General features: G+C 40.1%; 2 protein-coding genes across 9 annotated transcripts in view; both read left to right on the forward strand.

Annotated features, from left to right (window-relative positions):
- The first annotated feature begins 1,009 nt into the window (after nt 1-1,009).
- eif4g1a (eukaryotic translation initiation factor 4 gamma, 1a) overlaps nt 1,010-25,418 on the forward strand; it is a 56,909-nt gene continuing 32,500 nt past the window's right edge. For 2 of the 8 annotated variants that reach the window (XM_029119138.2, XM_029119140.2), the window contains exons 1-4: nt 1,011-1,441; nt 4,320-4,439; nt 23,457-23,543; nt 23,801-23,833. In XM_029119138.2, the coding sequence (XP_028974971.2) occupies nt 4,365-4,439; nt 23,457-23,543; nt 23,801-23,833 (195 nt within the window). In that variant the 5' untranslated portion in view covers nt 1,011-1,441; nt 4,320-4,364. Of the gene's footprint in view, nt 1,442-4,319; nt 4,440-23,456; nt 23,544-23,800; nt 23,834-24,251; nt 24,285-25,418 lie in introns of all 8 variants that reach the window. The other 6 variants (XM_029119139.2, XM_029119141.2, XM_013139131.4 and 3 more) reach the window with 4 other exon arrangements.
- Nucleotides 20,339-21,942, forward strand: LOC117594254 (zinc finger BED domain-containing protein 4-like). The gene is made up of 2 exons (XM_034291487.1): nt 20,339-20,456; nt 20,936-21,942. The coding sequence occupies exons 1-2, from the start codon at nt 20,439-20,441 to the stop codon at nt 21,848-21,850; spliced, it is 933 nt and encodes a 310-aa protein (XP_034147378.1). The 5' UTR covers nt 20,339-20,438; the 3' UTR covers nt 21,851-21,942.

Consider the following 25,418-nt stretch of genomic DNA (forward strand, 5'->3'; position numbering starts at 1 on the left):
AAATACTAACCTGCATACAAAAATTTTAATTCAACACGATCATCCCCTGTAGGCTGGTCAACAAACTCCATGACCTAGGGATCAGCCCCATCTCTGCAACTGGACGTTGGACTTTCTAACCAACAGACCCCAGTCTGTCATATTAGACCACTTCACCTCCTCCACCCTGATCCTGAATGCTGGTGTTCCACAAGGTTGCGTGCTGACCCCCTTCATGTACTCCTTCTCCACCTACAACTGCATTCATGTACACAGTTCCAACACCATTGTCAAGTTCACAGACAACATCACGGTGGTAGGCCTGATCAGTGACAATGACGAGTCAGCCTACAGGGAGGAGGTCAAGTGCCTGGTGGCAATGTGCACTGACAACAACCTGGCCTTCAATGCAAAGAAAACCAAGGATTTCATTGGAAGTTGAAAGTCTGCAGTCACGCCCCAGTTCTTATTGATGGCACTGAGGTGGAGCGTGTGTCTAGCTTCAAATTCCTGGTTGTCCACATCTCCGAGGACCACTCTGGGACCCTCAACACCTCAACCCTGGTCAAAAACGCCCAGTAGTGCCTGTACTTTTCTTCTATTTGCGCTTCTGGTTAGATACTAACTGCATTTCGTTGTACTGTACTTGTACTTGTGCAGTGACAAAGTTGAATCTAAACTAATGAGTAGAGAAATAAATAATCCACGTAGGAGAAGAATGAAGGACGTACATCAACAAGCATTATGCATAGCTTAACTGTTGCACACCTTGATATAAAGCATCTATGGCTGCACATATGTACGTCACCCAAATACTGTCAACTCTTGAGAAGACATAATTTCTTTGTTTATTTGAGAAGATTACATTTCTTTGTTGTGTTTGTTTATACTGTAAGAAGGGGTGTAGGTGGCATATTACACAATAACAGCATTTCAAACTTGGAAAATAATATTTTTGGTTTCCACTATCACATGATTAAGGAGGCGGCATCAAAAGAAAAAAAAATCCCGGAAGTACCCATGCGACTTACCAGGCGCGTCGTCCGGCCGGCTCCAGCGGACGAGAATGCATCGCCCCATGGCCTCGCTGTAATCCGAACGAAGCCCCAGTAGTGTGTATCTTACCGGCAATCCGTCACCATCGGCGCCTTGATCATGGACCTCCGGTCCAGAGGCTTTTTTTGGAGGCATTGGAGTTGTCAATACTAATCTTTAAGTGTTATATTAATACATTTTGTGCCCTGTCACTTTTGCACGCTCCGGGGATTTAAAGCCCAAGTGACAGCAATAGCACTCACCTAGCTAGCTAGCTAAGTCAATAAGGGCACCAATTTTTATTTGGAAGAGAAGACAAGAAACTACACTACAATCTAAGGAAACGGACGATAGACTTTAAAATATATATTTTCCATTGCTGATTCCAGTCTTCCCTTCGAGCCCTCACAGACACTATTTATACCCGGTAAGAATCATGTGTTGACTACCTGCTATCGTTCTGTGAAAGACAAATGGACGAAGGCCCTGCTCTTTCAGTCCTATTACAAGGTTAGCAAGACTAGGTATTGTTAGCAAGCTAGCTCCATGTTATACTGCTAGATAGAAATAATACCTTTCCTACTGTGTCCTCCTCCGAACCAGCATTGTTAGCTTGTTAACTCTTACAAACGACTTAATATCGGGCGTTACATTATTTAAGTAAATGTGCAGTAACTAACTAGCCACCCAGTACGTACCCGTTTGGGTTGAAGTTTAACGGTATTGATAAATTGAGGAGCGAACGCTAACATGGAATGTTAATGCCACTTTGCTAATCTCTTTTAAACTTGACCATTGCCCTCGAAACAATTTGTCCAGATACACTTTTTAATAGGTGCGGTTTTAGTTCAAGATGCAATGTATGCGCACATCGTTTTTTAAAATAGTTTATGTCGGTAAATCCGAACTGTCAAATTAAGTAGGTAAGGAAAGGGTCATGATGTTTTTTCAATGACTGTCATACAGTGTGGCTTGTTCGGGCCTACTAATGAATGAATACTGTTGTCTCCATAAGGCTAGCTAGGTAATTGCCAACAAATAACATGTGAAAGTACATTAACTGCTTCAATTGGTCCTCTAAAAATATATATTACATATGTATTTTTTTTACACGTGGGCAGTAACCGCAATATTTTTTGTAGGCTTTTGCACTCGTTAAAGTTAATTCACTCATTACTGCTGTAGAGACACGTAGGCTACTACAGGCTAGCTAGGCTAACTATCGCGTTAGTTGGTGTGACATGTCCACCATCATTGGTCCCCCGGTACGCACGCTAGAAGGCCTTGATTGCAATTTGATCCAACAGCAATGTTGTACCGAAACTACCATAAACACTCATTTTTATACGGTAATTTAATTGCGTTTATTTTATTTAGTCCCTCAGATTTTGTTTTCCAAAATGTGTGTCCTAACCACAGATGGGACATATGGCAGGTAGGGTAGTCATTGTGGGTAACACCGGCTGTTTTACTAGCCTATATGCTAGCTAGCGATATGACACGTCTTCAATAATGTGAGATCGCCTTTTCGATCATGTGATATCAGTTTGACATGCTTTCTTTTCATGCTTGAAGTAATTTTATAATAACACTAACTCAGTTCCCATGTTTGGTTACAAAACAAGTTGCTTCCCAATAAAATACATATAATTTCAGTTTTTAGAACACTAATGTTATATGGGCATGTTATGTCTTAAGACATTGTAAGATGTCCTCAAAAAAGGGCAATACACACAAAAGCAAATCTAGATTGCTGCCAGGTGAACTTTGACCTGAAACATGGCATTCTCTGGTACTGAATAATCCAGTTCATCATGAGTAAAAAAACAAAAACACGAATGTGTAAGTAGGCAAATTAGACTGAGCCTTATCCCCGGTGACTCATGGAACAGATTTTAACCCTACAATACCAGGCTCCAATTTTGCTTCCTAACCAAGGTTCTTGTAATTTCAAGGGAGCAGATCTCATGAAGATAATACTTGTTTTATTTTGTTGCCATCTGCCAGGCGGATCAATAGATGGTTCAGCCAAGGGCTGATTCTATTGTGGGATATAAATGTGGCATAGGCCATTCAAAGTAGATTTACTGTTCAACTGTGAGGTGAGTGAATTATACAAAAACATTATTTATTTATTTTTCCTTACCGCAAGATTCTTCTTTTGGTATCAATGGTTTTACAGTGACAGTCACAGGGATAACAGTGAATGCAAGTCAGGGAATGTTGATAGTATAATTTAAAGCAGTTTTCTGTCTTGGGTTTTAGGCATGTTCTTTCCTCAGAGACATTGTTCTGCCATCTAAATCAGTGATGTCCTACATCAAATAAATACTCTATTTAGCATACTAAAATAATCAGACAAATTCACACTAACCAACTTACTACAGCTTTTCATATTAAATTCTACATTTCATTTTCCCCTTTGCTTTCCCGGCTCACTAACATTTAAGTTCCAATGATTTTTAAATTGACTTCCCAAATCATCTTCCAAGTATCTACAAAATCCACTTTGCATTTGCATAATTCAAAAGGAAGGCTATGTTCCAATGTAAACTTTATAATCCCTTTATTAGATTAACCGCCATTGTACAAAGTAGACTGACTGTTTAGGGTTATATGCAAGTTGCCCTAAATTCTCTTGGATGCTATGGGATTCAATGCTATGGGATGCAATTAAGTGTTGGCGCAAGGCTTTAGGGAGGAGGCACTGCTGTTATCAGTACAGGGCAGTAAATTCCACCCTAGCTGCTTGTCGTGACAAAAACCCCTAGCTGCTTTGGCTAGTGCAGAAACCCACCAGGCCCGGCTGCTTAATAGTGACTGAGGGGGCAATGAAATCAGCGAGGGGGCAAATTTATTTTGCAACTATCATCTCTACATTCAGCTAAGTGGTGGGGCTAACATTTCTATTGAAGGGGCCTTTACCCCCCCCCCCCCCCCCTCGGAATGGCATATACAATCGAAGTTCTAACAACCCCATTCATGGAAGCCCATGAAACATTAGCCTACCTAGTGTAACTTTTCCAATATTGTAACACTAGTTGTGACCGGTGTCATCCAGTTGGGTTGCTTTTGTACTAGCCGTTACTGCCAGGACCTGCTACAAAAAACAATCTGTCTTTATGGTGGTCATCATTCACTACTGCAGGTTCATAAGGGCACTCTCTTCTTGATTGAGTCTCTCATTTCCCTTTATGCTTTCTAACCTTCTTTTATGGATACTGACAGTGGTTATTGGCCATTGCATCAACATTTGGTACTTTTGCACCAACTTCTTCTGTACTTTTGGTGAAATTCTTCCTCAGATCAAGTCAGCGCCACCCTGATGCAGGACCACAGAACCACGTGAAATGAACAAACCACCACAGCCTATAACGGGACCCACCTCTGTCCCACACCCCTCTCCCTCTCCTGGACTGACACAGGTGAGTGTCATTAACAAGACCCAGCTCGCATTGATCGCCAGGGTTCACTACCTGGGTTGTATTTAATAGATGGAAATCGTAGCAAACAGTTGGAAAATGTGTACCTTGCAAACAAAATGTAGTTAGTCCCCTTTGCTTTTATTTGTAAATAAACCACTGTGTTGTATCAGGTCTCCAGGCTCACATTTTCCGCTGGTGCTAGAGTCTTTCAGTTGGTGGCACCAGCACATGATTTGGTGATACCTTCGCCCCCAAAATAATGCGGGGATGAGAATAAAGAATATATTTTACACATTAGTTGGTTTGTACATAGATTGAGTAACTTAAAGGTGCACTTTGTATAGTCTTGCCTTAATTGTTTAAACAACTGCATTTTAAACAATGACATGACTTGTTTTGAATGGGAACGGCCAAAATGTCCCGTAGAAAATATGCCAAATAAATTGATTAAAAGCATATTAAATAGCCTAATATTGTGTGACATAGGTTGCCAAGTAAACGTGTTTCAACGTTTAATGTGCAATGGGACAGCATATATTTATATCCATACATTGTAATGGATTAAGTTCTGGATTGCTGCTGAATTTGAAAGTGTGTGTGTGTGTGTCTATTGAATACACTTCGCTATTAAGTCAGACGAGGAATACCACCATGCACACAGGCACTGTCTGAAAAATATTCAACAAAGTTCTGAATGCTGGGAACGCTACACTAATGATTTACCAAATAAATAAAATGTTATGTATTTTGAGCACAATGCATCAGACAGTTGGATTTCACAGTGGCGCAAAGAACCTGCTTGAAATTACGGCCCACTACAACAGCACTGTGTGGCATAGATGTGATGGGCCAGATGACAGTGGGGTTGTTTTCAGTGAAGGGAGGGAGTTACAATGGTCTGTTGCTGTGTTTTAGTGTCTTAGACCTGGCAGTCATGCACATACTTTGTACAAACAGTGCATTAATACAACTATATGCAGCAGGCGGTTCAGTCTTGAGTTGGGTAAGGAGCTGTGCGCAAATCAAATAATGGGCAATGCTGCTGTTCCAGCAGTGCACAAGCTACTTTTGACGAACTCTCCTTCCCCACCAACGAAAAGGAGACGTTGTCAAGTTGGCAGATGTACAGGGAACAAAACTAATGATATCTGCCAAACATGTAAGTGACTGGATTGTGGTAAATGCACTGTAACGGCCATTACATTTTGCATTGTATATGGGAATTGATAATGAAACACGCAGACCACATTTGTCTTTCATTCATGTGACATACTCCTCATTGACAATGGAACATGGTTGGGATTGTTTACCAGTTTTACTTGAAATGCACCAAAAGTCTATATTGAGTTTGGACATGTGGCATGGTAATTAGTAAGAGGATGCTCACCAATTCAACATTCTAATTATTTTGTATCTTTTTGCTGCCTTTGATACTGTCTGCCACACCATTTTTTTTTTTTTAAGTGTGGGAACAGTTCTGGGGATAACTGAAACAGCAATAGATTGTTTCCGCTCTTATCTGGCTGATCGTAAGCAGTTTGTCACTTTGGGGCTCATGATCCCACCAAGCTCCTGTCATCCAAGGTGTGCTGCAAGGTTCTGTGCTTGGACCCCTGCTTTATCATCTACATGCTACCCCTGGGCCAGATCATTTGCCGGCATGGTCTTCAATTCCACTCTTAGACAGATTACACGCAGATATACATCCACACCAAACCCAACTCTCAACTTCCTCCCCCATCCCTGATTAGCTGTCGTAACGACACCAAAAAATGGATGACATCAAATTTACTCTAACTCAACAGCAGTAAAACTGAGATCATGTTGGTGGCACTCAAGGCTTTACTCAACAAAATTGGTGACCTTGTGATATCGATTGATGGCTGCTCCATCTGCCCATTCTCCAAGGTGGTCAAAAACTTGGGTGTCATCTTTGACTCTACTCTCTTTTCACCTCCACATAGTCTGTCACCAAATCAGCTTTCTTTCACCTCTGTAACACCTCTCGGCTCCGCTTATACACGCCTGTAATGGAATCTTGTATGGGGTAACAGGCAAAGCCCTGAACAAGCTCTATGTTGTGATGGTAATTCCATGTATCGACACTCTGAGTAAGGGACACAGAGACAAAGTTCAAGGACCACATTCCTGAGGAACTAAAGACTGACACCCTTCTTCTAGGCAGGAGGACATGGCCCAAATACCTGTTAATCCTCTGATATTATACAGACGTGTGTCACAATCAAAGTAAAGATCTACATACCAGCCAAATGGAAAGACAGACATTTCTCAAATGTACCTTAGTTCAAAATTAACATAACAATGTTCAAAACTCATCTGCCAAAATTCTCACATGCACCAAATCCTGGAAGCACATCACTTCAACACTGTATAATCTTCACTAGCTTCTTGTCAAGTTCTGCATCAATTAAATCTTGCTCCTCACTTACAAGGCCCTTCATGGCCTTGCCCCCTCATACCTGTCCAACCTCCTTCACATACACAACCCTCTCGTAGGCTCCATTCCTCTGACACTGAACTTCTCACCATTCCAAAAACTAGACTCTGTAACATGGGGGACTGGGCATTCAGTGTCGCGGCCCCTAAACTTTGAAACTCTCTCCCTTCTGCCACCCGCGACTCAGATTCCATCACCATCTTTAAAAATAGACTGTAAACAGACTTGTTCATTCTGGCTTTTCCTTCTGTGTAGCTCACCATAAATAGCCTTGTTTACTGTTCTTACTATTGTTTTTTTGGTTTTTTGTTGATGTACAGTGTCCTTGGGTTTGCTGAAAGGTGCTAAAAATCCCATTTATAATAATAATAGTGGGGTTTACGGCCAATTGCTGGCAGTAATCCGATTGTTTTGCTAGTGTGTGGCTCGATCGCCTCTTAACGTTGTAAGGACTATTAGGTTGCTAATATGAAATTTGAAGTGTAAATTTTTTCCATTATCTGAGGTGTTGATAAAGGGTTTGATTGGAATTAAAGATCATATGTTAAAGTTTAAATTATCCTTTTCATAAACGGTGAAATTCAACAACTTGTCTATTGTATTGTGCTTTCATAAATTGCTCGTAATGGAGCGTGGAATTTTGGGAAATGAGATTGTTTACAAGTTGGCGCCTTCATCCTGCACGTAAGCGACAAGGCGGTATTTATGGAAGTAAACCGCCTATCATGCCTATATCCAAAACTCTTCGCAAGTTCCTATTTTTTTAATTAAATGTATTTTGTTATTGTGACAGAAAAAATGCAGAGAGACTGATGTTTCACATTTTCAAGAATATCTATTATACATCCCGGTGGTTAATTGTAAGCTATATGCACTGATCAGTAAACATTATGACCACCTGCCTAATATTGTTTAAGCCCCACTTTCGCTGCCAAAACAGCCCTGACCCGTCAAGGCATAGACTCCTGTAAGTTGTGAGGTAGGGCCTCCATGGACTGGACTTGTTTGTTCAGCACATCCCACAGATGCTCGATTGGATTGAGATGTGGGGTATTTGCAGGCCGAGGCAACACCTTGAACTCGTTGTGGTGTTTCTCAACCCATTCCTGAACCATTTTTGTTTTGTGACAGGGTGCATTATCCTGCTGAATGAGGCCAATGCCATCAGGGAATATCGTTGCCATTAAAAGGGGCACATGGTCTGAAACAATGCTTAGGTAGGTGGTACGTGTCAAAGTAACATCCACATGAACTGCAGGACCCAAGGTTTCCTAGCAGAACATTGCCCAAAGCATCACACTGCCTCCACCGGCTTGCGTTCTTCACATAGTACAACCATGTGCCATATGTTCTCCAGGTGAGTGACGCACACACACTAGACCATCCACAGGATTGTGATTCATCATCTTTTTCAGCAATTTGAGCTACAGTAGCTCATCTGTTAGATTGGACCACACGGGCCAGCCTTCCCTCCCCACATGCATCATAGAGCCTTGGCCGCCCATGACCCTGTCGCCAGTTCACCTCTTTTCCTTCCTTGGACCACTTTTCATAGGTACTGTCCACTGCAGACCGGATACATCCCACTAGGGCTGCAGTTTTGGAGATGCCCTTACTCAGTCGTCTAGCTATCACAATTTGGCCCTTGTCAAAGTCGCTCAGATCTTTACACTTGCCCATTGTTCCTGCTTCTAACACATCAACTTTGAGGACAGAATGTTCACTTGCTTCCTAATATGTCCCACCCACTGATTGGTGCCTTGATAACGGGATTATCAGTTTTATTCACTTCACGTGTCAGTGGTCATGTTATGGCTGATTGTGTACATGATGGTTAGATTGTATTCAACTTTGTCATTGAACCCTGTCATTGAATAGTGTACATGATAGTGTAAACATGTTACTTTTAGGCCATATATATGCATTTGCAAGGCTGTAATTCATCTTTAACTTTTCCAGCAAATGTTTTTTTATTTAAATGGATCGGCATAATGAACTCTTCACAATATTTGCTGGATGAGCATAATGGGCTTTAGGGCTGTCGCAATTATTTGAGCCAGATTGCAAATATTTTTAACGATCGTGTTGCACAATATTTTGATTCCAAAATCATGTATCACTTGTGAATAAGGGATTTTAGGACAATGCTAGAAGCGTCTCAACATATACTTTGCAAATTATGCATGCAGAAGTGTTTGACAGCTCTGGAAAATTATAGGCTCAGATCATTTACTGAAACTCATTTGCCTCTTAATTTCAGTATGTTAAAACCTAGTTTAGAATTGTTTTATGTAGCCTAATATTGCAACATTATTGAAAATACGTTTCAGTCACTTATTTGTGGCATCAACTCTGATCGATTAAAAACACAAGCGTGTGTAAAATATTTTGACTAATATTGTACTTTGAATTTTGTCATTTCCGACCCTCTTTCCTAATTAGATAATGCCTGGATATATATGTTGTCACATTGCATATTAAATGTTGAAGCGTGTTTTGCTTAGTCACACGACTAAAACGCTTAGTAATGTCTTACTGTATGAGCGAGTATATTTTCGTTTGCAGAACTACACGTGATTCTGCCTGCGTTTGCCGGCTAACGTAAACACTGACATACAGTTGTGCTCAAAAGTTTGCATACCCTTGGAGAATTGATAATAAATGTACCATTTGAAAAGAAAACATGAGTGAGCAGGCAAAACACGTCTTATTTCTTATGTGATTCATATTCTACTGTAGGTTATAACAGAATGGCACAATCATAAAATAAAACATGGCAAAAAAGAAAAACAATGAAATGACCCCTGTTCAAAAATCTGCATACCCTTAGTTCTTAATACTGTGTATTGACCCCCTTGAGCATCAATGCCAGCATGCAGTCTTTTGTAAAAGTTGTGAAGCCCCTGAATCCTTGCAGGTGCTATAACTGTGCATTCGTCATGCAAAGTCTTTGGTTGTCATGCATGAACCACACGTTTGAGAACTCCCCAGAGTGGCTCGATGATATTAAGATGAGAAGACATGGCCACTCCAGAACCTTCACCGTTTTCTGCTGTAACCACTGGAGGGTCAACTTGGCCTTGTGCTTAGGGTCATTGTCATGCTGGGAAGTCCAAGAGCATAACATGCGCACCTTTCATGCAGAAGAATGCAAATTGGATATCAGTATTTTCTGATAACATTATGCATTCATCTTGCTGTCAGTTTTCACATGATTGCCTGTGCCTATAGAGCTCGTGATTTACAGTGGGGATGGTATTCTGTTTACTATAGGCGTCGTTGACCTTTTTCCAAACATAGCGCTTACGGTTGTGACCATAAAGCTCTATTTTAGTCTTGTCACTCCAAATTACAGTGTGCCAGATGCTGTGAGGTGTGTCAAGGTATTGTTGGGCATATTGTAACTGGGCTTTTTTGTGGTATTGTTGCAGTAAAGGCTTCTTTCTGGCAACTCAACCATGCAGCTCATTTCTGTTCAAGTGTCGTCGTATTTTGCTCCTTGAAACAACCATACAGTGTTTTTCCGGAACAGCCTGTATTTCTCTTGAGGTTACCTGTGGGTTTTTGTATTCCAAACAATGTTTCTGGTAGTTTTTCTTTCTTGATCTACTTGACCTTGGTTTGGTATCAAGAGATCCCTGAATTTTGCACTTCTTAGTAAATGATTGAACAGTACTGACTGGCATTTGCAAGTCTTTGGATAACTTTTTTTAAAATCCTTTTCCATCTTTATAAAGTTTCATTACATTGTTACGCAGGTCTTTTGACAGTTCCTTTCTGCTCCCCATGGCTCAGTATCTCGCCTGTTCAGTGCATCCACGTGAGAGCTAGCAAACTCATTGCAATTAGTGTCTGTGTATAAATAGTAAATTTAAAAAGCCACAGTTGTGGGAAATTCAGCTTTAATTGCTATTTTCACCTTTGTGTGTCTGTAACAAAGCCAAACATTGATATATATATAAACTTTTGATCAGGGCCATTTGGGTGATTTGCTATCATTATGATTTTAAAATGGTGCCAAAGAACTATGTGATGATAAATGACTTCATATCACTATCCTTCAATAAAAAGCATTATTTTGCATGATCATTCGTATTTTCAAAATCAATGCCGAAATTTCACAATTTCTGCCAGGGTATGTAAACTTATGATCACAACTGTACATGCATGCACATGCACAAACTAATATTCCCAGAACTTAGTGCCAGCAAAGAAGCTGTTCCCTTTACAAAATCCTCCTATCCAATTATGGTAGTTCTATAAGATCTTCTCATTAACAATTTTGTCTTTTTGGATTTTTTTCAATTCCTGTGTTTTTGTTGTTGTCAGTTATCTCGTTGACTGCAATTGGGGAAAAAAAGGTGTTTAATTGTTTCATCAGTATTTTTGTTTATGAAATGTATGCTGGTTCAATACGAGGATGAGGGTAAGAAGGCCGTAAACGGGGAGTCTGCAAGCATTGCTTTAACCGCTGTCGTCTACTCGAGTGGAAACACTTAACATGATGACGTAATTCATTACGAAACTGCAACGTTTACTGTCACCCACAAACCGCGGTACGTACCAAACCATGGGCCCACTGTTCCGTTGCATCCCTAATATGCAGTGGTTTCAGAAAGTTTTCCCACCCTTTCACTTAATCCTGGGGGTTTAGTGGTATGCCCTAACCCTCTAAATGGAACGTATTGCGGTTTGAGGGTCACTGTTTGGTAAAGCACTGTCAACATTTTCGAAGATCAGTTTTTCGTTTATTTGGTAAAATGTGCAATGCTAACCCAGGGAAAGTAAGAGACATAAAAGGCCTGATGCAGTCTACTGGATTGCCAAAATGTTGCTAAACATCCTCCCCAAATATGGCTCACAAAACTGTTTGAAAGGTTGCAACAATTAACTTTTATTTTGGGATGTGTGCAAATGCACACTTTGAAACAGTATAGGAAACAATTCAAGATGCATTCATCACAGAGTTGCTTGCTATTCACATACAGTTTTTGAAATTAATTTGTTTGGGTACAAATCTGAACTGTAACGAGAACCTGGTGTCATACTTTTGTGAATTTAGTGTATAGTTACAGCCGTACTTTCCATGTTTTATTTTACTTAATTTCTAATTGATTAAATGCCTTTTTTGGCCTTCTCCATGCACAGTTTGCATTTTACATTGACCTCTTATCCAGAACAACTTACAGTAGGTGAATACTACCACACAAATGTCAGTGCTGGCAAGAAGACCATACTAAGAATGAAGTTAAAACAAAGTTAAGACACTATGTAAGAAGAGCAGTTCAGTCTTGTCAAGGTTAAGCTTGAGGTGTTAAGCTGACATCCAAGTGGGGATGTTGGCCAGGCGCTCAGATGCGTGTTGTCACTTGGGTGTCTGAAGGGGGAGGGAGAAAATAAGATGAATGTTGTCTGCATAGCTGTAAAAGGCAAGTCCCTATGAGGAGTGGACAGAGCCAGGAAACTTGGTGTATTGAGAGAAGAGGGGGCCAAGAACTGAGCCTTGAGGAATACCAGTAGTAAGAGGCTGCTTGGCAGACACCGATAGGAAGAAATCCAAGAGTGAGCAGAGTCTGAGACACCCAAATCAGCGAGGGAAAAGTAGGGTGTTAAAGTTCAAAGTTCAGTGTCGAACACAGCGAATTGATTGAGGAGGATGAGAACAGAGAAGAGAGAGTTAGCTTGGGCAGTTCAAAGAGCTTCGGTTACAGACATGAGCAGTCTCAGTGAAGTGGCCTGATTTGTTTCGGTCATGAAGATTGTTCTGAGAGATGTAAGGAGAGTTAAGTAAAAATAGTATGCTGTTTTTGTAAGGAAAGACGAGGGATGCCATCCTGTTGTTTTTGATATCAGAGAGGTGAAGTTTTGGTTTCATAAATTGGGGCTTTACTTTGTCCATCTTGAAGTCCGCTGGGACACCTCCAGGGCTTAGCGACTGGTTGATGGTAGGTGAGGAATGCTATAACGTCACCTGAGATTGTCCGAAAGAAGAGAGGTGGGGACAGGATCAAGTGGGCATAATGTTGGCTGGCCAGCTATCACTAGCTTCAGGATATAATCTGGTAAGATTGCGATTTTTTTTTTTTTAAATTTGTGTCCCAGTTCATGTGAGCCACAAGTGGGCACAAAAGGCCAGTAGACACAGACAGTCACAGGCCGGGCCAGTGCTCAATATCCCCATTTAAATTCATAGTATCGTATTAAAATGTTTGCTTGTCATCTTTGTCAATCTTCCTACTTGGATTTTCGCTTGTTCTCACATTAACATGCGTCTGTGGCGCTTATTCTCTGTGGTGCATTCTAGAGCAGGAACCAAAGATGATATTGTTCGAGGCAAAGCAAATTAGATCATTTTTGTTTTCGTGGAAAAAGAACAGGTTCCATTGGTCGAAACGATAATGGCAAGGGCAGGGTCATTTATTAAGGGAATGAACTACTACCGAAAACCTGCTCTTAAATTCCTGCAGCATTTCATGTGAATTGCGAACAAACAGACTGTTAACAACCAGGGTCTGAGATTAACACCTGCCAAGCCCCAAATGCGGGTCGATTTGGTAAGTAAATCTCAGAAGGCTAGCTGCCACACTGGCGGGTAAATGTTTGTATACAATGTTGCCCTCTTATTGTAATTAGAGCAGCGGAGAGTGGCGCAACAGAAATTGTGATCCGCCGCAACAGAAGAATAGAATATTTTTGACTTACAAATATTTTTGCCGGACAGCAAAAGCGAGACTGAAGATGAATAGTTGATGAATATGGCAAAAGCAATACAGTTCATAGACGCTATTTGTGGTGGAGGTAAACTTAATAAGAAACGTTAGCCAGTTTTACACAATCCTCAATGGAGTCTAGTGACTGCTGAAACGTGTAATGCAGTCACATAGTGGTTAAAGACAGTGCCTTGTGGAAGACCTAAGTTGGAATCTATTGAGAGCAATACATTTATTAATAATTTCTGGTAGATTCCATGATTCTCTCGTCTTTTCACTTGATAGAGTTAGTTATCGTTGCCTTTATTGATAGTCATTGTATAAATGTCATTCACGAATGAAAGATAAAAGTATGTTGTTTTGCCATGAAAGAAAAAAATACGTTCTTATGCCAAGGAATGAAATAGCTTTGGCAGACTCTCTAGCAATTGTTAAATTCTTATAACTATTCCAGTAAGTTAGTAGATACCGGTAAAGCTTATTACTGGCTAATACGCTGTTAAAATGGCCAGTTACAAGCGCGATACATAGCTCCTATTGGTGGAGGTAAACGTAGCAAGTAACTTTAACTCACTCAGTTTAACTGTATCAATGTCATTCACAAAGGGCCAGTTAACTATTAGAACGGCCGATGGCAAAAGAGGATTTGTTCAGGATATAGACAAGAGGTTATACTGACACCCAGCAAATGTTTCAGCTCCGTGGTGTAGTGGTTAACAACACAGCCTTTCACGTGGGCGACACAGGTTCGACTCTCGAGTTGGCAACATTTTCTATTGCGTGCCGGCTGAACTAGGCTTGCCTAGTCTAAAATGTTTACATATGATGATGATGATGATACACCATGACATTTTAAAGTATACAGTTTTAAGTTGTTTTTATAACATGCACTCCTTTACGTGTTTGTTTATGTTCCTTAATCAAAGCGGTAGTAGTGTGTTCGGGCCCAGTCAGTCAGAATGACAATATACACACCTAAATGATTATTAGGAACACCTGTTTAATTTCTCATTAATGCAATTATCTAATCAACCAATCACATGACAGTTGCTTCAATGCATTTAGGGGTGTGGTCCTGGTCAAGACAATCTCCTGAACTCCAAACTGAATGTCAGAATGGGAAAGAAAGATGATTTAAGCAATTTCGAGCGTGGCATGGTTGTTGGTGCCAGACTGGCCGGTCTGAGTATTTCACAATCTGCTCAGTTACTGGGATTTTCACACACAACCATTTCTAGGGTTTACAAAGAATAGTGTGAAAAGGGAAAAACATCCAGTATGCGGCAGTCCTGTGGGCGACAATGCCTTGTTGATGCTAGAGGTCAGAGGAGAATGGGCCGACTGATTCAAGCTGATAGAAGAGCAACTTTGACTGAAATAACCACTTGTTACAACCGAGGTATGCAGCAAAGCATTTGTGAAGCCACAACACACACAACCTTGAGGCAGCTCACCAAAATTGGACAGTTGAAGACTGGAAGAATGTGGCCTGGTCTGATGAGTCTCGATTTCTGTTGAGACATTCAGATGGTAGTCAGAATTTGACGTAAACAGAATGAGAACATGGATCCATCATGCCTTGTTACCACTGTGCAGGCTGCTGGTGGTGTAATGGTGTGGGGGATGTTTTCTTGGCACACTTTAGGCCCCTTAGTGCCAATTGGGCATCGTTTAAATGCCACGGCCTACCTGAGCATTGTTTCTGACCATGTCCATCCCTTTATGACCACCATGTACCCATCCTCTGATGGCTACTTCCAGCAGGATAATGCACCATGTCACAAAGCTTGAATCATTTCAAATTGCTTCCTTGAACATGACAATAAGTTCACTGTACTGAAATGGCCCCCACAGTCACCAGATCTCAACCCAATAGAGCATCTTTGGGATGTGGTGGAACAGGAGCTTCGTGCCCTGGATGTGCATCCCACAAATCTCCATCAACAGCAAGATGCTATCCTATCAATATGGGCCAACATTTCTAAAGAATGCTTTCAGCACCTTGTTGAATCAATGCCACATAGAATTAAGGCAGTTCTGAAGGCGAAAGGGGGTCAAACACAGTATTAGTATGGTGTTCCTAATAATCCTTTAGGTGAGTGTATACTTCTTAGTCTACTGTTAGCAAGTGGATGAAAGTCAATTAATTCAAGGCAAGATATTGTCCCTTAAAAAATATTTGGCCACAAAACACTACGTTAAGTTCAGCTGTTGAATCGAAAGGCGGTTGAGAGAGCAGAAAACAGGGAGTTAATGGCTTATAGCTGGCTAGCTTAGTTAACTAGCTTCTCTCTAGACTCTTCCATCCAATAATCTTAATGTTGTGTGTTGATTAATATTGTCTTCTAGTTCTGTTATTTTGCGTGTCAACCACACAGCTTCCTTCATACACGCAGTCGCTTTTATGTCACACGAACGGTCATTGAGCCGATGTTACATGAGAATAACACCCAGTCCTTCACGCGTTATGTAGTAGCGCTCATGGTATCGGTAGTTTTTAAAAACCTATTTCGGTTAACTGAATACTATTCTAATAACACATACTATAGTAAAATATGGTCCAATGCACATCCCTACTGGCTACAGTATGATGGTGAGGCTGTGATTAATTGTTTTGTGTGGTCTGTATGCTTAAAGTTAAAAACAGAAACAACGAATTTAAGTCATTGGATGTAGTTTGTATGCAACATACCTTATTATCTCAATGAAATTTACTGAAATTAATGTATACATGTCTCAAGGCAATTATTATTATTTTGGCCAGTAAAAAACATATAAAATATGTCTCAAGAGTAGCTTATTTTCATCTTCGAAACATCGCAAAAATTAGAAACTTCCTATCAAAAACTGATGCAGAAAAATTAATCCATGCTTTCGTTACTTCTAGATTAGATTACTACAATGCTCTTATCTCTGGTTATCCAGACAAATTAATAAATAAACTTCAATTAGTGCTGCACACAGCTGCTAGAATCCTAACTAGAACAAAAAAATTTGAACACATTACTCCTGTCCTGGCATCCTTACATTGGCTGCCTGTTAGGGTTAGGGCTGATTTTAAGGTTTTACTCTTAACCTATAAATCAATACATGGACTTGCTCCTACTTACCTTGCTGAAATGATCCAGCCATATATACCTACACGTAACCTTAGATCGCAAGACGCAGGCCTTTTAATTGTACCTAGAATTTCTAAACAAACAATTGGCGGCAGGGCCTTTTCTCATAGAGCTCCACTCCTGTGGAATGATCTGCCAATTAAGGTTAGAAATGCAAACTCAGTGCAAACTTTCAAGTGTCTACTAAAAACTCATCTCTACAGCACGGTTTATAATTAGGTGTAGCCTGGCCCGGGGGCGTGAAGGTGACCAGTAGGCTTGATACTGTCCACCCTTGCTGTCTTGCCAGGTGGGCTCTCGTCGCCACTGGGATGCCCTCCCTCCAATGCCCTTCGGGGGAAGAGTCACTGGCTTGTTGTTGATTCTCTATTGCGCACTTGTGCAGTTGGGCTGTACGCTACTAGCAATACTCGGCCCTCATTCAGGGGGGTTGCGGTTGGTGGGTGTCCCTTTGGTTGATGCCTGGCAATGTGGTTGGATTGATTTCCTGCCTGTTGGGCCCTGTCCGGGGCCTCCCCCGGGTAGGGCCACAGTGTCTACTGGACCCCCCCCGTCTCAGTTTCCAAGGTGTTACGCTGCTATATTTATTGTGCTGGGGGACAGTGAGGGATGTACTACTAACTTTTCTCAGTTTCCTCCAATTTTAAATTTTAGAAGGAGATGAGGTCCTGGTCCACACCTGCGGATTACCTGGTTTGGGGGGGACCGTTGCTGTTCCTGTCCTTGTCCACCTGGTCATACTTCTGACCTAGTCTAAAAATCAAATACTCCTGGATTTATGCCAAGAGAAATTTATTATTAATTCCAATTGGACTCTTAATATCTCACCCGGCACAGCCAGAAGAGGACTGGTCACCCCTCTGAGCCTGGGTCCTCTCTAGGTTTCTTCCTAAAATTCGACCTTCTTAGGGAGTTTTTCCTAGCCACTGAAATTCAACACTACTGTTGTTTGCTCCTTTGGGTTTAAAGGCCGGGTGTCTCTGTAAAGCACTTTGTGACAACTGCTGTTGTAAAAAGCGCTTTATAAATACATTTTGATTGATTGATTGATATGCTTGGCCGGTGGATTTTTTTTATCTACCAGTCCCCTTGGCAGGTGAACCAAAAGGTTCGTTTCTGACACTGTTGTGTCATGTGTGCCCCTGGGCCAGGCACTTCACCCTATTGCTCATGGGAAAAATACTGTACTCACTGTAATTCACTTTGGACAAAAGTGTCTGCTAAATGACTAAAATGCAAATGTAAAAATGTTGTTAGATTTGTGTAGCTAGCTAGCAAAGTTTGTTCATTTGTGAGCTATGCTCAGACCCAGGTTGGTCATTTAGTTACTGATGAAAGTTATTTTTGTTGTATGCATTTCATAAAAACAATGTTGCATTTTTGTATTACAGTGTGCATTCCTTTCAGGCCAGGTAGATCAAACAACCGTATTCTCTTGACAATTCAAATGCCACAGCAACTCCCGGAACACGCAATCACAGTCTGCAGACAAAATTTGCATTCTAGTATGCCCATATGCACATTATAATGATTTTCTCTATTTATGACTTTTGCTTAAATGGTTACGAAAATGATGCCCTCGTCAGGATGTTTTACATAGCCTATCTTTGCATGCTTTTAATAGCCCGTAGCCAAAATTATTCTATAAAAAAGCAGATTATTTTGACTTCCTGATTTACCATTGTAACTGCCATTTACCCGATGAACACATTGCGGTGCTTGTATAATGAAGAGTCATCCATAGTTAATTTTTAAGCTAAATATGATGATTTAATCAGCCTGGTGTTCAAACATGTTTGTATGGAACCACTGGTGAATGCATTTTGTATTTTTGTTGTTTTTCTATCCCAAAGTCTGTGTTGAACCGTCCCAGAAATTTCTTTATGTCCTTGGGATGATGGGCCGCCATTTATTTCGAGCTCTGAATGCAACAACTTCTAAGATTTCACTGGGTTACAGTCAGGGTTGGGTATCATTTCAATTTAATCAATTCCGATGTTGATTCCAATTCTGCTTATCGAAATCCGGTTCTTATTGAATCTTGGTTCCGATTCCAATATTCTTTGGAATGAAAGAAGAAATTTATATTACAAGAACACAAACTAAAATATACCTTTATTCTTTGCACTGTCAAATTTAACAGCTCTGGGAAAAAATTAAGAGGACCACTGCACCGTTTCTTTCTTTTCCATAAAAGGAAGGTTTTGAATGAGGGAACAGAAGGGTTAAAATTAAGAGACCACTGCAAATTGAACGCTTCTGTTCCTCACTCAAAACATTCCTTTTCAACTTTTTTGGAAAGGAAAGAACAAGGTGCAGTGGTCTCTGAATTTTTTTCTGAGCTGTATTTTTCCCTTCATTTAAAAAAAAAAAATTACTTAAAAGGAATGATCAACAAAATCAATTATAAACCACAATTATTTAAATAAATAATAGAAAAATATAACAAAACACTTATGAAAGCAGCATCAATGTAAAAAAAAAAAACAGCTCGTTGACATTCATCCTCCTCTTTGCTCGTCTTCCCCTTCATGGCTAGAGTAAAAAGAGTTTCTGTACTAGGGCATGGTCTCTGGGGATTACCCAGAGGTGGAGGGATACTCTCAGAATTCGTATCTAAGAAATATTTTTATTAGAGTAATTTGTAGTAGACAATACGTTTACCTTCAATATAAAAGGCAAATGTCAGCGAGTTGCTACTAATGTTAGCTGTATCTGGGGTGGTATATACAATAAATTGTCGACAAATATCTTTGTTGTCGAGCTAGTCGTTAATCTCACGTGATCAATGTATGGGCCTGCAATATCACGTTTTGACCGCTACAACGCTGTGGCGCTAGAGTGTAATGCAGCTGTTACAAATGCTTTTGCGGCAGAAGAAAAACCTGCGGGAATTACATAGGGAGTAAATAAACGGCGAATTATGGCGGAGTGTAAACTGGTCCGGACCTGTAAGGTGTTGGAAAGTTTTACAAAACTGCCAACTAAGAATGCTGTCATGTGCAATGCATGCAAGGCTGAGCTTGCGTTTCACGGGAGCACAACATGTATGTTGGAGCACTTAAAGAGAAAGCATCCCGGATCAAGAGGATCCGGTGAGAGGTGAGTGTTCAATCTCCAGGTGAAGCTAACTAACTAGTTGTAAATCTCTTTATTAGAGAATGCAACACTGCTATTAATAAACAATAATATTAAAAATAATATAATTACAGTAATATGATTTATTTTGCATAGAATAAAGCTTGATCGAGCTTAGGAGTCAGGGCTGTTTTTATTAATGTAACACTATTGGGTAAATAGTCTTATTACTTGCATGCATTTTATTCCATATTCATGAAGACTTACAACAGGAGATGTCAGGAAGAATATCATGTCATTTACTTTTTCATACTGTTAATTAAATGGTGAATAAGAATGTATTTGTCAGCACAAAAATATCATGGAAAAAAAAGACTTCCGTTTTATATTTATAATATTTGTTTGCAAATTATTATTTTAAAAAAAATGTATGTCCTGAATTTAATGTTCCTTTTTCTGTTTCAGTTCTAAAAAAAGCAGTGGGCCTAATATTGATGACTTTTTCCTGAGGAGGAATTAATGAGACCTCTTTCCCTGGTGGAAGGAGAAGGCTTTCGTGAAATGGTTTCTACATTCCATCCTGGATATATCCTTCCTTCAAGAACCTACTTTACTGGATTAATGGAGCAAAAATATGAAAAAACCTGTCAAAGTAAATATACACCTACAGTAATGCAGAATCGCAAATACATGTTTCAGGAACAATCTATGAAAACAATTTACAATAAGGTCCATTAGATAATGTTGGTTAACTATATGAACTATATATAACTATAAATGAACATGAACTAATAATGAACTGTACCAATATTTACACATTTAATGTTTGTTAATGATAACTTCAACATTTACTAATACATTAATATAAATACAATGAAATAACATGAACCAAAATGAACAGCTGTATTTTTATTTACGTTAACAAAAATGAATAATGTTAGAAATGTGCTGCTCATATTAGTTCATGTTAGTAAATACATTAATGTTTACAAATTAAACCGTTACCTTAGTGTGAATTGCTTTAAGATTTCAAACTAAACATCCAGTAAAGATGATGACTAAACAACAGTTTGACCACTAAGAGTTAAAAATAAAATGTTCAACTAAAATATTCTGATGTTTTTTTTAAAGGTTAAGGAAACTATTCAGGAAGGAAGAAGCTTCATTGCACTGACCACTGACATCTGGACTAGCCTTGCAACAGAAACATACCTTGGTGTCACATGCCACTTTAGAACTGAAGACTGGAACATGAAGAGTCTCACTCTTGCAACCATGCCTCTTGAGGAACGACATACTGGTGTCAACATAGCCACATGGCTGGAAGAGGTTGTCACAAAATTCAACATTTCCCTAGACAGCATTAAAGCGGTTGTTCATGACAATGGATCAAATGTTGTGGCTGCACTGAAATTGCTTGCTGAGAAACATAATTGGGTCTCCGTCCGCTGTACTGGACACACACTTCAGCTTGTCGTGAACCATTCCCTCAAAGAGACCAGCATTAGCAAAGCTTTGGGAGCTGCAAGGACCTTGGTTGAACATTTTAGAAGAAGTGAACTGGCCAATACTAAGCTGAAAGAAAAGCAGCAGCAGATGAACACACCAGAGCATAAGCTGATACAAGACGTCGCAACCCAGTGGAATAGCACCTACTTAATGCTGGAGAGACTGCTGGAGCAGCGCTGGCCTTTTACTGCCCCACTTTCGGATCCTGAAGTGACACCAAGGGGAAAACATTACTTTGATTTGAAGCCTGATCAGTGGTCATTACTTGATGAGCTAACCCAGGGCCTGCAGCCTTTTCAATGTGCCACTGAGTTTCTTAGTGGCCCAGAATACACAGCATTGTCGTGCCTTCTTCAGCTTGCAAAAGGGCTACAGAGGTCTGTTCTACAATCCCTGATCTTCGAAACTACTCCTGGAAAAGCTTTTTTAGCCAAAGCTTCTAAAGAGTTAGAAGAAAGATGGGGGGATATCAGCACTTTCCTCAAGGAGAAAGATAACACCATTCTTCTGTCAGCAGCCCTAGATCCAAGATTTTGAAAACTCAAGTTTATGCCTGTTGAACAGAGGATAGAGGTTAAAAGCACTGTTGAGGTCCTTTCTATTAAAGCAGGAAAAGAGTTCTGGGAATGTACAGAAGAAGGGCAGCTTCAGTGTCACAGTGTCACTGTTCCTAGGAGAGAGGAAGAGTCTGTGTTAGAAACCCTCCTCCAGTCTGACACCGACAGCCTCAGTGAAGAGGAGGAGTCACATGAGGAACAAAAGATTCAGATGGTGAGAAAGGAAGTACCATGTACTTCTCAGAACCCCAAATAGTGAAACAAGAAGATCCTTTAGGTTGGTGGAAGGAAAATGAGGGACACTTCCCTAACCTATCAAAGCTGGCAAGATAATTTATTTGCGTTCCTGCCACATCCACTCCAGCAGAACGTATCTTCTCAGCTGCAGGAAAAATTTGCTCGCAAGAAAGAGCAAGCTTGTCACGTGTACATGTTGATATGCTGACCTTCCTTCATTTTAATTCGGCACTTATTTGAAAATCAAATAAAAATAAAAAAAGGCCAGTGCAGAAATGAGTGGTCTTCAAATAATGAAGCTCTTAACACTGCTGCCAAGAAATGTTTACATTTAAACATTTTTGTTTTTGTCTGCAATGCAGCAGGTTTTTTTGTTGTTGACCTGTTTAGTTGGAGATTCATTAAAGTTCATTAAAACACAATTTGAAAAGCTGATGTGATTATTTTGTTTTATTATTTAAGGTTATAATATGTATAACTGAATGTTATAACTTATTGAAAAGGCTGAATAATCGTTCCAAACTTACTGATTAGTTGGTGAAATAATCAACGATTAGTCGATTAATCATCACAATCGTTAGATTAATCGATTATCAAAAGAATCATTTGTTGCAGCCCATTTTGCGGTGTGTTAATTTGTGACGCTAAGCACGCTTTCGACCATTTGTTGCAGTTAGACTCAGTCATGGTCCAGGATCTAAACGGAGGTGTCGCTTCTCACATGCTTTTTTGACATGCTGAATAACAAAACACGTTAGGTCCACATAGCAAGTGCAATATTTATTGACTAAAATTTTTGATGTAGTGTACTCTGGAGCGAGCGAAATAAGTGAGGAACCGAAGTTAGGATTCAATGTACGTGTCTTATCGAATCCACGATTCTTTGAAATTTGGAACCGGCTCCAGTTTGGAACCAGTTCTCGATACCCAACCCTAGTTACAGTTAACAAAAGGTAATCAGTGAATTGAGTCATAAGGCCTGAATTTATGGATCTCACATGCCTGATAATAGAGATGTCCGGGGGTCATTTAAATGTCTGGGGTCTTTAATTTCAGCTCATGAATCATTGGACCAACTTTACAGTACGTTTATATTTTGGTTCATAGACTGTGAGCCATGTAATTTTTTTTTCTTCTGTCAAACATTAAAATAATCAAGCATAAATGCATTTAATTGATTGTCATAACAATCGATAGCTGTTGCTCTAATCTTATTAAATGTGAATGCATGTTTTGGTTTTCCATTGAATAACGTTCTGCTACAAAGCACTCTATGGAACACAACCCATCTTTGGCAATAAGTTAGCCGACTAACGTAGCTGTATTTCTCTGCCTCCCCTCTCTCCCAGGGTGCCTATGCCACTGGACAGCCCCCTCCTCTTGTCTTCACCAACCCACCAAATCAACAAATGAACTCTGCACCGCAACCGCGTCAGGTATTGCTCGCCTCTCTTCCCTCTCTCCCTCCTGCTCCTTTGGTAAAAGCTTTTTTCAATGTCTAAGCTGTTGTGTAAAATCGCCGCTTTAGTTCTTAACTGCTCTTCAACTGTAACGCTTTGCTCCCAGCCTGCTTCTGACAAGTCTTTCTGCCTAACCTCTTTTGTCCTACTTTTTTTTTTTAACAACCTCTCTCTGCCTTCTCTTTGGCCTCCAACCTTGACCTTTTGCTCTCTTTTGCTGTCTTCCCTCCCAGTTTGCCACAGTGCCCCGTGCTTTACACCAACAGGTACTAACTGCACTCACGTTTTCCAAAATGGCTACTGTCTCGACAAGATAGACGATAGCAGTGCATGAATGAAACATTCATTTCGAAGAATAATGACTCTAATCAAAGAGTACACTTCTGATGGGATCCTGCTGTAACTAGTGGAGAAACCACCAGATTCACTGCAATATTTCTAAATAGAGGAAGACATGTTTATATAGTTTCTGGAAAATATCCAGGGTATCTGGAAAATGCCAAAACTTTTTGGAATTTGCCAAAACCTTGATTGCACAGCATGTCTCACAAATTATTACGGTCAAAAATGTTAACTGAGGGTTGATGCATACTGTTCTAGCTATATCTAAACGCATCGCAGAAAGTCTTTGATCGCTATTTGGACAGAGGTGTATTTATTCTTTTTTGCTGTCCTCCCTCACAGTTTGCTGCAGGGCCCTGTGCTTTACACCAACAGGTACTAACTTCACTCACATTTCCCCAAATGTCTGCAAAGGATCGAACACCGCCGATAGCAGTGCATGAATGCAACAGTAACTTGGCAAAAAGATTACTAAAACTGCAGTTCTGACCGGATCAGGGGCTGTCGTGATTATTACATAATTGCCAGATCGCATTCTTCATGACAATGATCTATTTGAACAATATTTTTTGGCAGTGTTAGGAACATCTCAACAGATTCCGTGCGAATATCACCTGTCTCCGTCAGTTTGGATGTTTCCCTAGTTTGCAGCAGAGCATTTGACTGCTTTACAATTTATTCTTTCCTATTCTCTCCTCTCCATCTATTCTCTCCTCTTCCTACTTCCTTCTCTCACCTTTCTTCCTAAAAACATAAACTTAAAGAAGGTTCTTATCATTTTCTCCTAATTAAGTACATCACTTTATTTAGACCAGCTAAAGTTACCTGACCTTATTGTTCCTGGTCCCCCTTTCTCTTTTGCTGCAATGGATAAAAATATTTTGGCAAACTCAATTTAAGATTAATCACATCAAAAACGGATCCATTGACGTTGCACTTAATGTTGGTTGCACAGCTAGCTAGCATGGGAAAATAGTATGGTTAGCTAGCAAGACTCTTTGTTTCTCTTTATAACTGGGGCTACAATTGTGGCAGCAATATTTAAACATCTAAACGAGGTGAAAATAATTTGTATTAACTGAATATTTAGCTAATTAAGTAAAGCAAACAAATGACTGGTACTTTTACCGTGCATTCCTCTGGTGATCTCTCTATCCCTTTCTATGGAGATGTACACAAAAAAAATTGCACATTGGGAGAAGATGTTTCGAATGCGGTAAGGACGTCTGTGCTTCTCGTGCAGCTCGTTTTCATAGAGCGTATTTGTGGCGCTGATTACTATGACAACGCGATCTGGGATTTTCAAATTGCATGCTGAAAAAAATACAATGAGCTAAATACCCTTATACTGACGAGTAATTTGCCATTTGACGAACAAAACTTTTTTTCTTGATGAGGAAGAAAATATTTTGCCATGGGCGGGGTGTCGTGGTAAAAAGAGCGCAACGGATTCACTGGCTTTCTCCTTATCATTCTTTTCATGTTTTGCATTTCGCTAGTGTCTTACTG

The sequence above is a fragment of the Esox lucius genome, chromosome 3 (genome assembly GCF_011004845.1).
Source record: "Esox lucius isolate fEsoLuc1 chromosome 3, fEsoLuc1.pri, whole genome shotgun sequence".
Taxonomy (NCBI): Eukaryota; Metazoa; Chordata; class Actinopteri; order Esociformes; family Esocidae; genus Esox; species Esox lucius.